This window comes from Sciurus vulgaris (genome assembly GCF_902686455.1).
Source record: "Sciurus vulgaris genome assembly, chromosome: 3".
NCBI lineage: Eukaryota > Metazoa > Chordata > Mammalia > Rodentia > Sciuridae > Sciurus > Sciurus vulgaris.
In genome coordinates, this window is record NC_136463.1 from 37,949,502 (window position 1) to 37,963,802 (window position 14,301).

General features: G+C 44.7%; 1 protein-coding gene across 1 annotated transcript in view; it reads left to right on the forward strand.

Moving 5' to 3' along the window:
* Positions 1-10,345, forward strand: part of AATF (apoptosis antagonizing transcription factor) — a 110,273-nt gene extending 99,928 nt beyond the window's left edge. The window contains exon 12 of the mRNA XM_079131514.1: positions 10,081-10,345. Within this exon, the coding sequence (XP_078987640.1) occupies positions 10,081-10,144 (64 nt within the window). The 3' untranslated portion in view covers positions 10,145-10,345. The remainder of the gene's footprint in view (positions 1-10,080) is intronic.
* Positions 10,346-14,301: the final 3,956 nt, after the last annotated feature.

The following is a 14,301-nucleotide window of genomic DNA, read 5'->3' on the forward strand; positions in this document are numbered from 1 at the left end:
AGTGTGGATATCTGTAAGTTTGTGTTGTAGTAGTGGCAAAAAGTTGAGTGTGGCACATGAGTAGTAAAGAATCTGCTGCCATTATTAACAGAATTGATAGTTTAGGTGACAGAATAATCTCGCAGGACAGGGTGAGCTCAGTTTTATCCTGAGCCAGTGGAGTGACTTGGAGGGCTTGGAGCGTGGGCACTGGCTGTGGGGTCCTTGGCCCAGAGGAGGTAGATGGTCAGAGCCGAGAGCAGGTGGGGGATCACAGGGCAGCGTGTGGAGAATAGAAAGAGAGCCCAGGAGCCCAATGTAGGAGAAGGGAGATGAAAGGACGAGGGCACAGAAGAGCTGGGAGCCTGGGAGAATCCATGCTGCTGAACTGCCAGCAGAGTTGAGGGCGGAGTGCCTGCAGCAGGTGGCCGCTCTGCTCCTGGGGCCAGCAGCTCTGTCCTCTGGGTTTTCCGAGTTGCTGCCTTGGGTTTGTTTGCTTGGCTGCTGCTTTCACCTTTGGGTTGGCACTGGGTTTCTAAGCAAATGAGCTCTCCAACTTGGTGTCAGAAGTAGTAATAGCAACATGTCCTGCTGAAACTCTTAATTTCTGTGTTTTGATCCCCTGAAAGTTGAGGTTAAACTGGAGCTGAGAGATACATACTGTGCGGCCCCCCAGGCCCGGGATCACAGACAGCAGTCCTGATGCGGATACAAATGTAACGGGGTGTCAGTCTCACCTTCCCCGCGGTTGGAGGAAGTGATTCACGTCTAAGCAGTGAAGCATCCCCTGGCTTTTAACAGGAGCTGTTAGAGGGGCTGCTGTTTGAACAAGGAGCTTCATCTTCCTGAAGCCAGCAGTCACAAAACCGTAAACACAACACCAGCCAACTCTATTGCCAGGATCGTGGTGGCTTGACGTTAATATTAAACATCTCCAGCAAGGCAGAGAGCTCTGCAGCCTGGCTCCAGAATAAAAATAAATAAAAATAAAGAGAAAACCCAGCTAAAAACAGTGAGATGGTTTGTCGTCTTTCCTTTGTGAGGCCATTTGTCTTCTCTCACATCAAATCTGTTATAAAACAGTCAAACTGTGAAAGTGGAAATCATCCCAGGAATATGGAATATTAATGCACAGGAAAGGAGCAGCGTCCCTTTTGTCTGAAGAGTGGCTCTTGCCAACCCCCACCCCCCCACACGTTTGTAAGCCACTAAAGTAAATTATTTTTCTTTAAAAGAATATGAAAGACTTGAAGCTAGTGGTATTGGAATGATGGAAGTTTCAAGTATTTTTTTTTTCCTTTGTTAAAGTGGAATGAATTTGTAACTGATGAATGAGGAGAAAACCTTTACAAATTTAATCCCAGTTCCTTTCCCACCCCTGTCCCTGTTCTTCTCTCCTTCCTTCTCCTTCCTTTTGGTTCCTTTGTTTGGGGCCTGAACCTGTGTCTTTGAACATTTATAAATCTTGAATCTGTCTGATCTTTAGGAGACAGGCCAGAGGCCACACGTCACCATCTGTAATTTAAAGCTGCAGGGCTAAAAGCATTTGCAGAGGTTTGAAGGACCCAGTTCTGACCTGACCAAAAGAGCACATTGGAACAGACCTTCTTGAGTCTCCTTCAAGCCCTGGGAGGATGGTGATGAGAGCAGACACACCGAGTAATTTATGGGCTCAGTTTGCTCCAGTCTCCTCGGCACCTGGTCCCCTTAGAAATGAGTCGTGCACTGCCACCTTGTGGCGAGTTCAGGCAGCTGCAGTTTGACTGTCTTGGAACGTCCTATCTGGTGTTCAGCTGGTGTCTGATCCAAGATGATTTGCCTTGTATCCAGATTTAGGTAGGTAGTGATATGGGAGGGGATTCTCTGAATCACTACTGCAGCTTTGATAACTTGATTGTGTTAAGAAATAGGTCTCAGGTGAGAGAAGATTGCTTTTTTTTTTTTTTACTTTCTTGTTCCGGGGGAGGGGGTGTTTTTTTGTTTGGATTTGGTTTGTTTTGGTCTGGGATGTGGTGAGATTTCAGAAAAGAAACCTGCTATCCAGTTGCATGTGGTGGCACATGTGTGTAATCGCAGCTACTTGGGAGGTGTAGCAAGAGGATGGCAAGTTTGAGGCCAGCCTCTGCAACTTAGCAGAATCCTCAGCAACTTAGTGAGACCCTGTCTCAAAATAAAAAGGACTGGGGATAGAGTTCAATGGCAAAGCGCTCCTGGGTGCAGTCCTCAGTACCAAAAGTAAAAAATACAAAAAAAGTAAATAAAAATTTTTAAAGGGCTGAAGGGGTGAGGCTCAGGATTCAATCCCCAGTACCAAAAAATAAAAACAAAAAACCTGTGACTCACTTTTTGTTGTTGGGGGACACTGGGAAGGAAAGTAAGGGAGAGGTCTGTACTGACCTTTCTTTGGCTATATTCGGTAATCCCAAGCTTTCTGCTCTCAAGTCTGTGTCATTCTGACCAGGTGATTTTTGTAAGAGCTATGTCAGGGTCTGCACTTGGACTGCCTTCCCTGCAATACCCAGTCTTGAGAACTGAGTTCTGACCTGTCACCTATCTCTGGTCTGGTTCCATTCCTGGGACACACATAGGTCACTTATATGCCATTTGGATTGATATGTTCCCCTCTTGAGCCAATAGACACATTCTCAGTCCCCTTTCTCTCACTTAAAGCCATTGATATTGAGTAGGATTTGGGTCAGAGAAGCAGAAGGAATGAACTGTGGAGGAAGGTGCTGCTTCAGTTTCTTGTGCTGGTAGTGAGCTGACCACAGGCCCTCAGATGGGCCCTCTGCCACACCTCGGGTGCCAGAATTCTGGCTGCTGTGTCTTGTTCCATTTTATATCATCAAATTACTGTGCAATTTATATAACGGGGACTTGGCTTAGTAATCTAAAAACAGTATCTTTAAGGAGGATACATCAACATTTTACTGAAGAGGAAGCTAAGTTTCAGGGGGCTAAGTAATTTACCTTAGCTTATGGGTCTGCTAAGGACCTGAGTCAGAATCAGAACCACTCTGGCTCCAGCGGGCAGCCCCTGCACGTCTGTTACATGCTGTGCAGTATGCCACACAAAAATGATTTGCTGTTTTAGGTGATTGTTCCTAAACTTGCTTTTCCCATTTGATTCAATATATAACAAAAGAAAGCTATTGTCCCAGCGTTTTAGACATCCCTAAGAGGAAAATGGAACAGTGGCTAGCCTCTGCCCTCTGGCCTTCTTTGGTTTCTGACAATTAGAATGGAGGCATGTGTTTTCCTGAAAGATGGTCCCTTTGTTTTGTGCCATTAGCATATGCCCAGTAATAATTGGAGGGACACCTTTTTCCATAGGCATTTGGAATGACTGGGCATATTGCTGGACAGAACAGAAGAGACTAAAGATCTGTGGAGCAGAGGGGTGTTTGTTCAGAATATAGGAGGAAGGGCAGGTGGCGCAGGGAGAGTGCTTGCCTTCCACACGTGAGGTCCTGGGTTGACTCCCTGATACTGCCAAAACACCCCACAAAAACTGAAAACACCAATGCGGAGGTGGTGGGGTCCTCTCTACCCACTGCGCTGTCTAGACTGTGCCAGCCATGCGAGGACTGGCGGGGATGTTCCTGGACTTCCCTGTGGGGCGTCAGCAAACTGCAGGACTTGGTCGGGCTGGTGGGACGACTGTCAGGATCACAAGAGCAGTGGAGGGAAAGGAGGCTGGTTAGCCCAGAAAGGATAGGAGCAGACAGAGGAAGACACGGACTCGCTGAGGAACTGCCACAGGGCACACAGTCAACCCTGCTCCTCTCCTGGTTCCGAGGGATAAGGGCCATGGGACAAGTCACAGGACAGCAGAGTTGGGTCCAGCGTGTCTCTCCAAGTAGAACTGGGTGTCCCAGACAACTTACTAGATGATATCTTCCCAGCCCAGCTTCTGCTGCTCTTTTGTGTCTTTGTAATCCTGCACAGCAGCTAACGAAGGTCAGGTAGGCATTCAGATTTTTTTTTTATTAATTTATCATACCTGTGTGTTGTATTTTGAGGCCAGGGACCAGAAACGTCTGGTACGTGTCTAGTACGTTTATGAACTTCCACAGCACTAAGGCAGCTGTTTTCAAAACACAAACATTTGAAAAAGGGCAGCATCAGTATCATCACCAGTAATTTTTGAAAGCACACGTCTGTCATCGGTGGCTGTGCTAGTCTGTTGGTGCAGAGGTGGCACCCGTGCGAATTTCTACACCAGGCTCTGCTGACCCTACTTGTGGAATTTGGGGTTTGATGTGAGCCCGGGGAAGAATTGGTAGGGAGCTCTGGTTGAAAGTCAGAATTAGCCTGACATGCCCTTCATGTGCTTTGTCATTTTCCTTGATTCTTCAAGGTTTCTGTGCAGAGGTTGGGTTAGGCAGAAACAAATGCTGCACCTGTTCAGGGCAGGGCCCTGCAGTGTGCAGGAGAGTGCCTGAGAAGGGGAAGAAGGGCCGGGCGCCGTGGGTGTGTCTGCAGTAGACAGTACCCCTTTCCTCATGAAGCAACAAATTAACAGTCTCAAATTAAGCAAGGGCAAATACAATTTAAGTCAGGAAAACAGCATTATTGTCTGCACAGGTACCTTTGGAAGATTGGCATGAAATACTTGCTGGGAGGCTGTGATATACTTGGGGGGCCATGCAGGCCGTTTTCTTTGCCCTGCTGCCTACCTGGGCCATAGGAGCAGGGGTGTGGTGACTTGGAGATGGCTTGGTTGGAGGCTTGTCGGCAGGAGTAGGAGGAACAGGGTCTTTCTGAGAGCAGATAGTAGATGCCTTCAGAATCCCCATGCCGTGAGCTACTGACTAGTAAATTGAAAGCCCCACACAGATATTTGCAGTTTGATACTCTCCTTTGTACTGTTTACCCAAATACCATTGTGAAAGATGACGCTCTGTGTTGCGGTCTTGAGAGCAGCGTACGTGGGGAACTGAGGGCAACACATGGGTCCTCACATCTGTCTGGTGGCTGCATTACTATACACGTGCACACCCATTTCACTTAAAACCCCAGCCACCGCTGAAATGACGGCAGTGCACAGCTAGCTGGACGGTGCCTACTTTAGTCTCTTTGGAAGAATCATAGATAAAACGCTGGATTCTAGCACACGCACACATGCACACATTCCATCTTTATGGAAAAGGGCTGCTAATCCATGATCATTTTTTTTCCAGAAACAGGTTTTATGATAATATAGTAAAAATATTAAATTAGAAAATGCCTCACTAAGGGTTATAAAACCTTACTACACTAGAGATAGGTAATTATCCCCTCTACAGCCTAAATGACAGTTTAAAAGAAATAAAAATGTTAGTGCTCATTACTTGCTTTTGTAGGTTGCAATAAAGGGTAAGTTAAATTTTAATTCAAGGAAGAGCCCCTGCTATCGACCTTCTACCTTAGGTCCAAGTCCTGTTAATTACTCTGTCGCTTATTCTCCTACATGATACTAACATTAATACATTTTCTACAGTGGACATTCCCACTGGCCATTGAGACCCACAGTGTGGAGGGGGAGGGGAGACAAATCAGGGAAGGTATTTCAGATTAGTGATTCAGATCTTGATCCTTAATGTGATGGGGAGCAGGAATTAGTTTTTAAAGAAAACCAAGTTCATTATGCATAGCCTTAAGGGAACCTCAAGTATTAAACTCTACACTTGCCCAGGAGAATCAGAGGAAGACAAGGTTAACCTGAAGGATTGATAGTCTGGCCCTCTGCACAGCTAAGTCCTGGTTAGGAAAGATGCTGGCGGGAAGTCTGTGGTAGAGGCAGTCTGCCTCATTCCCCGCCTTGGGTGGCCTGTCCTGGTTTTGTTTTCCTTGGGAAGGGGTAAGGGAGTTGTACCTATTTTGTTTCTTTTCAGATGTTTTGATCTTTCCCTCTGTGTTGACACTAGACCTAGCACCTGTCTGGGTTTAGGGCAGCTCGGGGCCCTCTCCACCTCACTCATACTTGGTGTGTGAGGACTTTCTAAATAGAAGGCAGGCACAGACTTTGATGGAGTCAGTTTCCAGAGTAGAACATGCCTGTGCAGGAGCTCAGGCCTCCCTCCACTTGGCCTTCCACATTTGCCTCTCAGCTAGTGCAAAGCTAACTGTGAGCTCATCTTAGAGTGCCACAGTCCTCGCCCTGGAGTGGGAAAGGCCCAGGGCATCAGACACAGGCCCCTTTGGACATGAGGTCCAGGAATTGGGAAAGCCCAAGGACTGGACTAAAGACAACGTGTGGGTCCGATGGCTTCCAGGTCTTTATTTTCAACTAATTGTAGGAGGATGTGAGTTGAATTGTCAGCTGATAGATCATTAAAGATAATTTTTGGAAATGGGGATGTGGCTCAGTGGTAGAGTGCTTGCCCAGCATGCATGAGGCCTGAGCTCAATCCCTAAGGAGAAAGGGAAAGGAAGGGAATTTTTAGTGATGGGTCAATATATGATATCCCCCCCCATAAAATTCAGAAAGAGTGAGATGAGAAGAATCAAGTGACATTGTTGTGACAAAACTCCTATTCCTGGCTGGGCATAGTGGCATGCCTGTAATCCCAACTACATGGGAGACCAAGGCAAGAGGAGTCCAAGTTCAAGGCTGGCCTGGGCAACTTAGAGAGACCCTGTCTCCAAATAATAATAATAATAATAATAATAATAATAATAATAGGCTAGGGATGTAGCTCAGTGGTAGGGTACTCCTGGATTCAGTCCTCAATACCACCAAAAATTAAAAATTAAAGAAAAATTCCCATTTTTTCCTTCTTGTTTATGTGACAGGGTTTCTCAGTGCCTACATCTACAAAAAAATAGAACTAGAATTCATGCTGAACCCTCTTGCATTCTAGCAGTAGATATATTCATCCATAGATCCATGAACAAATAACAGGGAAAGCTTCATCCATATCCAAAGAGATGTGATTCTAGTAGTACTTTACACATTTATATTACACATTTATATTACATTTTCACTAAAATTATAATGAATTGCGTTGTATTGTTAATATATATAGAGATTGTATCCTAATAATTTTAACAATAACCCAATCCAGAACAGAATTTTTAATTACTTCAAGACTTATTGTGTCAAGAAATTAAAATATTTTAATTTTTTTAAGAAATTAATTTTAAGAAATTAATTTTAAGAAAATTAATTCTTAAATTAATTTTAAGAAATTAAAATATTTTAATTTCTATATTTTAAATTTCAAAAATTTCTGAAGTGTTCCATTTACTTATTTTTGTGGCCAAGAAGTATAATAGGGTGATCAATAAAAGAACAATTATATTACAACAAGAATCCTATAGGAAAAAGTCAAATGGAAATAAAGTTTGAAAAAAAGATGCTATCAAACTTCAAAGTTAGAGTTTGATGATGTATTATTTATAAATGATAATGGGTATCCAGTCCGTATGGCATGGATTCCATTGGGTGCATTACAAAAGGGTTGTGACTTGTAAAAGTCAACATTCACAATATTCTGAAAATTCTGTCCTTTGTGCCTAAATAAATTTGCTGTGAAAAACTTCATATGGCAACTTAGAATGTGTGAGGGGTGAAAAGTTTTGTAAAATCCTTTCAGAACTTGGGCTCTGTCCTCCCGGCCCGCACGGCCACTTATGAATGCAAAGACCCACAGTGCTGGCACCCTGGACAGGAAGAGAAAGGCTGGGCTGAGCCAGCAGCTGGGGTACAGGCGGGTCCTCCTGCAGCTGCTCCTGGACGCCAAGGAGGGTCTGCTTGGTCTGCCTCTAGAGCTGGGGCTGGGGAGGAGAGGGAGCAGAAGAGGCGGCAGGAGGCTGTCGCCATGCTCTTGGTAAGAGATGGCATGATCTGAGAGAGTGGGGGGCATAGGCTTAGGAGCTTTGCAGGTGCAGATGGCTGCTGGTTGGTGGGCAGTGGGAGAGGAAGATGTCCGGAGTTGAAATTGCTCCAGGGTGTTCAGATTGGAGTGATCCCTTATCTGTATTCTCAATTTCTCTCTCTCAAAATATTTTAAGAACCCAGACCACTCAGCTTCCCAAGTTGCTCTGCCACGAGCAGCTGCATGTTTGTCAGCTTTGCGCACCTGAGTGTGAAATGATGTTCCATCAAAACATGGGTTCAGCATTTCTCTCTCTGCTCCTGACACGTGAACCCCGCTGCGGACAGTAACTGCTGCCTTTGGCCCAGGCGTTGCAATGCTATTGCTGCGCAGAGTGGAAGCATTTGCTCGGGTAATGATGGGGTCTGGTGCAGGCAAGCACGGCGAGGCTGGCGAGGGGGTGACTGTGAAGGCTAAATAGCACTGCGCCTGCCTCGCTTCTCCCTCTCATCAGCCTGTGTCCTCTTAAAGTCATACTGTCCTTTCTGTCATGGCAACTCTCCCCTTCATGCCACTTAATTTTTTTGTTGAAACGGCTAGTGAGACCCGTGTTTATTGGCAAATAGGCAGGCCTGAGCGGGATGGAGTGCGGCCTGGCGGGGCCGCGCCGGCGCCTGGGAGAGGAGGCAGGCTACCTCGTTTGCTCATTTGCATTTGGGCTGCGGCTGCTCTTCCACCTTTGTAGGGCTGTCTGGGCTGTGGAGAGCCGGCAGACGGATGTGTACGGCGGGAACAAAAGAGGCTGGAGCTCAGGGTGAGCCTGCTTTTTGTCTGCAGGCCTTGGGACTGGTCGGTGGTTCAGGGTGAGGTAGCGGCAAATGGCTGCAATAAAACTGGAGACCCACTGTTTTCTAACCCACAGCTCCTTGCCTCCCTGCAGGTCCCCACCATGAAAGGCTAGTTTATATTTTTGGTTTCTTTAAGATTTTCACTTTTTTAGGGCTGGGGTTGTGGCTCAGTGGCAGAGCACTTGCCTAGTGTGTGTGAGGCACTGGGTTCGAGTCTCAGCACCACATAAAAATAAATAAATAAAATAAAGGTATTGTGTTCAGTTACAACCAAAAAATTTTTTTTAAAAAGATTTTTGCTTTTTTAAAGCTTTATGCCATTCCTGTTGATGGTTTCCTAATTATGGTGCCTCTGTTTCTCTCCATAACTGAAACAGGGTAACTTTAAAAAAAGTCTAATAAATTTTTTGTGTTGAATTCTTGCTGAAAAATAGCTGTTTGAAAGGTGGAGGTTTCGTTTGTGAAGTCAGGCTGCTGGTGATAGCTCTCAGACAGCACTTTCAAGAGCCTATTTCTTAACAAGATGGCAGACAATATTGTTAGTCAGATCTAATGCAGCCGAGCTGCTACAGCCTCTTATGGGGTTACTGACTCCCTGGTCCGCTGCATGCCTGCCTCAAGTGGCTGGGTCCTTGGGCCCTCCTCATCTCATACGGGTCGCCTCCAGGCTGCTCCCGACTGCGGGAAGAGCTGCTTGGCACGCACAGGGGAAAGTGCCCCGCAGCTGCCATCCTGGCACCCGGGAGGGTCCCTTTGCTTACACCCTTGAGATTTTCCAGTCCTTGGCAGATGCCTTTGGCCAGAGGTTGGGTGTGATAATTTACTGTATTTTCACGAACCCAAGACTCTGACATGATAGGAGTTTTTAAAATGTCAAAACCCAACTTTTGAAATAAATTAGCCAATCAGATTATTAGATTGGATTAGAGAAGCAGGTGGGAAGTGGGGAGGGTCTTGGTTCTGCGCCTGAACCGCTGCACATGTGATAGTAATTGGAATCTTGTTGCTGGGTCATTTTCATTGTTTTTCAAGTACCGCCAAGTCCAAGAAAATGTATGAAAACTAAATTATATCCCCCTACATCCCATGTCTGATTGAATCCTCCTCATGGCGTGGCGTGGCCGTCTCGTACATCCTATTAAAATATTCAATCTTGTTTTCTTACTTGAAGAACCTGCCTGCAAAGGGCAGACTTGGAGAAAACTCATTCCCTAGAGACAGGGTATCCAGCCACACTGGACTGTTTACATATTTCACTATTTGATTGGCTGCTTTTGGATTTCTTCCTTTTGTTGTATTTGTGAATAAGAGCTGCGAGATGCATTTTTTAATTACATGGCTGTGTTTTCAATTGAAGGAACAGATGAGAGTATTTCCCAGCTTCTTAGTTTCTTTTTTAACCTTGAAAAGTTAACTGGTGTGTTAACCAATTTGGTTTGTTTGTCTTCTAGGACAGAGTTGTATCGATCTCTTTTTGGCCAGCTCAACCCTCCTGACGCCGGCCTTGGGGATTGACGTGGCTGTCTCCTTTGCTGTGGGCCTCCAGGCGGCGCCTCCCTGTACCCTGCCAGGCCAGCTGGCAGCTGTGACTCCATGCTGCTGAGCCGTGAGGGGATCCCTGGGAAGAAACTCTGCCCAGAACATGTGCCTGGTACCTGCAAGGGCGCCTCCCCGTGTCCTTTAACCATCACAAATAAAGAGTATTGTCACGCCATTGCCACGTGTGATTTCTCACTCGGCACACAGTAAGTGTGATTTAGGTCTGTAGCAGGCTAACACCTTTGTTGGGCGGGTTTTTTTCAAGTTACATGGCCCCCTCCGACAATATGAAAGTATATTTTCTGTGTGTGTTCATCCTCACACGCCGTTAGGTGGTTTCTGTATGGGGCGGCTGTGAAGGATGCTGCAGTGAACGTGGACATGCAGATGTCCTTTCCACTTTTTTCCCCTTCTTTTGCAGTACTGGGGACTGAACCTGGGGCCTGGCGCAAGCCAGGCAATCACCGAGCTGCATTTTCAGTTCTCTTTTTTATTTTGAGACAGGGCCTCACAGTGGCTGAGGCTGGCCTGTTCTGAACTCCCGAACCTCCTGCCTCAGCCTCCCGAAAAGCTGGGATTATAGGTGTGCCAGCCCATGCAGCTCCTTTCAACATGTCTTTTGAATCTGTACCCAGAAGTGGGCTCACTAGTCGCAGTAGATCAGTTTTTATGGGGCTTTGATGAGTTGTGTGGGTGTGTGAGTGGTGTGGGCTCAGACCCAGGGCCTCATGTGCTGAGCATGCACTCCACCATGGAGCTGTACCCCAAACCTATTTAAGTTTCTTGAGGAACCTCTGTACTGTCCCCTAATGGCTGTCCTAATTGACATGCCCACCAAAGGGTGGAAGGGCTCCCCTTTCTCTCCATTTTTGACAGCACTTGTTATCTTTCATCTTCTGGATGACAGTAAACTTAACAGGTTTGGGGTGATATTTCAGTGTGGTGTTCTGTGTTTGTGGTTTTTGCAGTTCTGGGGTAGCACCCAGGGCCTCTCACAAGCTAGGCAAGCGCTCCACCACTGAGCTACGCCCCCAGCCCTGCATCTTGTTAGTCTCTGCTTTTTCCTCTTTCTGTGTCTTTTGATTTTCTGCAGTTCCTACTTGCCTCCTATTATCCTTTCGATGCCTGCCAGTCTTTCCTATCTGCCAGTCTGATATCTTATTTTCCCCATCAGATTATTCACTTCTTGAGGGCCAGGATGGCCATGTGCCTCATTAATTTCATGACAACATATATCACACATATATATGTCTGGGTCACTTTTCTTTCCCTGAACTGCAGACTGAACCAGGGAGCACTCTATCACTGAATTATGTCCTCAACCATTTTTATTTTGAGACAGAGCATCGCTAAGTTACCCAGGCTAGCTTCAAATTTGAGATTCTCCTGCCTCAGCTCCTGGAGTAGCTGCAATTGCACTGTGCCAGGCTGGTTCTCATGCCTCAGTGTGGTTTTAATTTGCATTTCCCTAATGGTTAGTAATTTATTGTTAATGAATCAGACCTTTGTATATCATCTTCTGAGAAATTTCTGTTCAGGTCCTTTGTCCATTTTTTAAATGGGTTATTTGTCTTCTTGCTGTGGAGTTGTTTGAGTTTCTTAGGGATGGTTGGATAAACACAATGTGGCCTACATACACTATGGAATACTAGTCAACTTTGAAAAAGAAGGAAGTCTTATTATTTGTGACAACATGGATGAACCTGGAGGATATTATACTAAATTAAATAAGCTTGGCACAGAAAGATACACCATGTGATCTCATAAGTAGGATCTAAAAAAGATAAACTCTGAAGTAAAGAGTAGAATGTTGGTCATCAGAGACTGGGACAGAATGGGGAGGTTACTGGTCAAAGGGTTTACAAAGCGTCAGATGGAATAATTTTTGACATCTATTGCACAGCAGAGTGATAATATGGTCAGTAATAATATATTTCAAAATAACAGTAAATTTGAAGTTTTACACCAGAAAGAAATGATATAAAGCAAGTCAGGTGATAGATTTGTCAAACAACTAACTTGGCTTAATCATGCCACATTGTATACATCTATTAAACATCACATTTTAGGGATAGGGTTGTGGCTCAGGGGTAGAGCACTTGCCTAGCATGTGTGAGGCACTGGGTTCTAGCCTCCGCATCTCATAAAGATAAATAAAATTATTGTGTTCATCTACAACTAAACAAAAATTTTTTAAAAATCACATTCTACTCAATGTATATATAATTGTAATTTTTCAATTAAGAAAAATATTAATTTTGGTGCTGGGCAATCAATGGTAGTGCACACCTGTAATCCTAACTGCTTGGGAGGCTGAGGCAGGAGGATCAAAAATTTGAGGTCAACCTGCCTGGGCAGTTTTTCTCAAAATAAAAAGGGCTGGGGATGTAGCTCATTGGTAGAGTCCTTGACTAGCATATGTGAAACCCTGAATTCAATCACTAGAATTGTGAAATAATAACTATTAGTTTTGGAAAGGAACTATAACTCAGGGATAGAGCATTTGCCTGGTGCATAGGGCCTGGGTTTGATCTCACGCTGAAAAATTATATTAATTTTTAAAGAACTTCACAAAAGAAAGAATTCCAGGGCAGGATGCTACTTGGGTGGATGTTCACTGGTTTATTATAACTCTTAGAACAGGGAATCCCCACAAATTTATAAGCTTTGCCCACGAGACTTTGTAACTCAGGAATATTTGCGAATTTGTTGCTCTGACTTCTCTTTTGTTTTCTCTTTTCTTCACTTACAAAGATTTTCCCAGGGTCTTTTCCCATTCTCCCCATTCCTAAATCACCTTATTGAGATTAGCTCTGGTGTAAATCTAGCAGGAGGAGATGATTCACTTGTTTTTCATCCAAAGGTCAAAAGCTGAAAATTAAATCCCCATAAAGGGGATTTATTGGCCTGCTGTGGTCAATATGCAATGAAGATCATCTTGCGTAAGTAATGTGCGTCTGGGTGGACCAGTGTGTGGCACTGACCATCTCACAGTACAGGTCCTTTGGCCCAATTTTTAATTTAAAGCTGTGGGGTTAGAGAAGAAGTGTTGAATCCAGGCAACTGACTATAGTTGTAGTTAATAACTAGTCATTTTATTTTAATTTATTTTTTTTAGTTGTTGTTGAACCTTTATTTTATTTATTTATATGTGGTGCTGAGGATCGAACCCAGTGCCTCACACCTGCTAGGCAAGTGCTCTACCACTGAGCCCCAGCCCCAGCCCAATAACTAGTCATTTTTAAAGTCAGGCTTTGATATTGTTTTAAAATTTCAAAATCCAGTGACAGATTTTTGGGCACGGCTGCTTGGCTCCTGAAGAGGACTCCAAACAAAGTGAGTTTTGACAAGTGTCTGCATTGCAGTTTTGCTGAGCTCAGGGTGGGGCAAATCGGAGGGAGGAGGGTTTCTCCGCCTTCTTGTTGGACCCTTGTGTGGGTGGTTTGTCTCTCGTCTCAGCAGCTACCTCTTGGGCTTGACTGTCAGGGAAATGCTTCATCTTCAATTTGTCCCTGGTGACCCAAAAATCAATCAACAGAAATAGGAGAGTCCCTACATTCACCCCTTTCAAAATGATCACTTTTTAAAATACAGAACATCCAGTCCTGTCCACCTAGCCGAAACACACACAACAGCCAGCAAGTGACTCTTCATGTGGAATTTTCTGGGAGCCTGATGCTCACCCACATTCCAAAAGATAGAAGTCGCCCTCCATCTGATGCAGGAAAAGGTTTAAGCAGGTACTTCAAAATATGTGGAGTCCAGCAAGTTTAATTAAAATGAGTTAAAAACAGGGGAGATGAAAAAGAAGGAACTGACAGAATTTCACTGAAGGGAGACTTGCATTTTAAAATGCAGAGGACCACCCTCCTTCCAGCCAAGAATAAATTGGAAACTATTTTAATTGACACGGATACTGCAATTCAACTGTTACTAGAAAGACAGATTAGTTGATTGATTTGCATTTTAATAAAACTAATACTTTACATTTTGGTAGCTAATGCTGATTTTTAAATGAGTTGAGAACAGTTATCGAGAGTTTCAATCCTGAGCCCTTTTTCAGTGTTGACTGAAGCATTCCTCTCTTTTGTGAGGAGTTTGCTGATTTTATTTTTGCCCAGCTGACTGCTTCA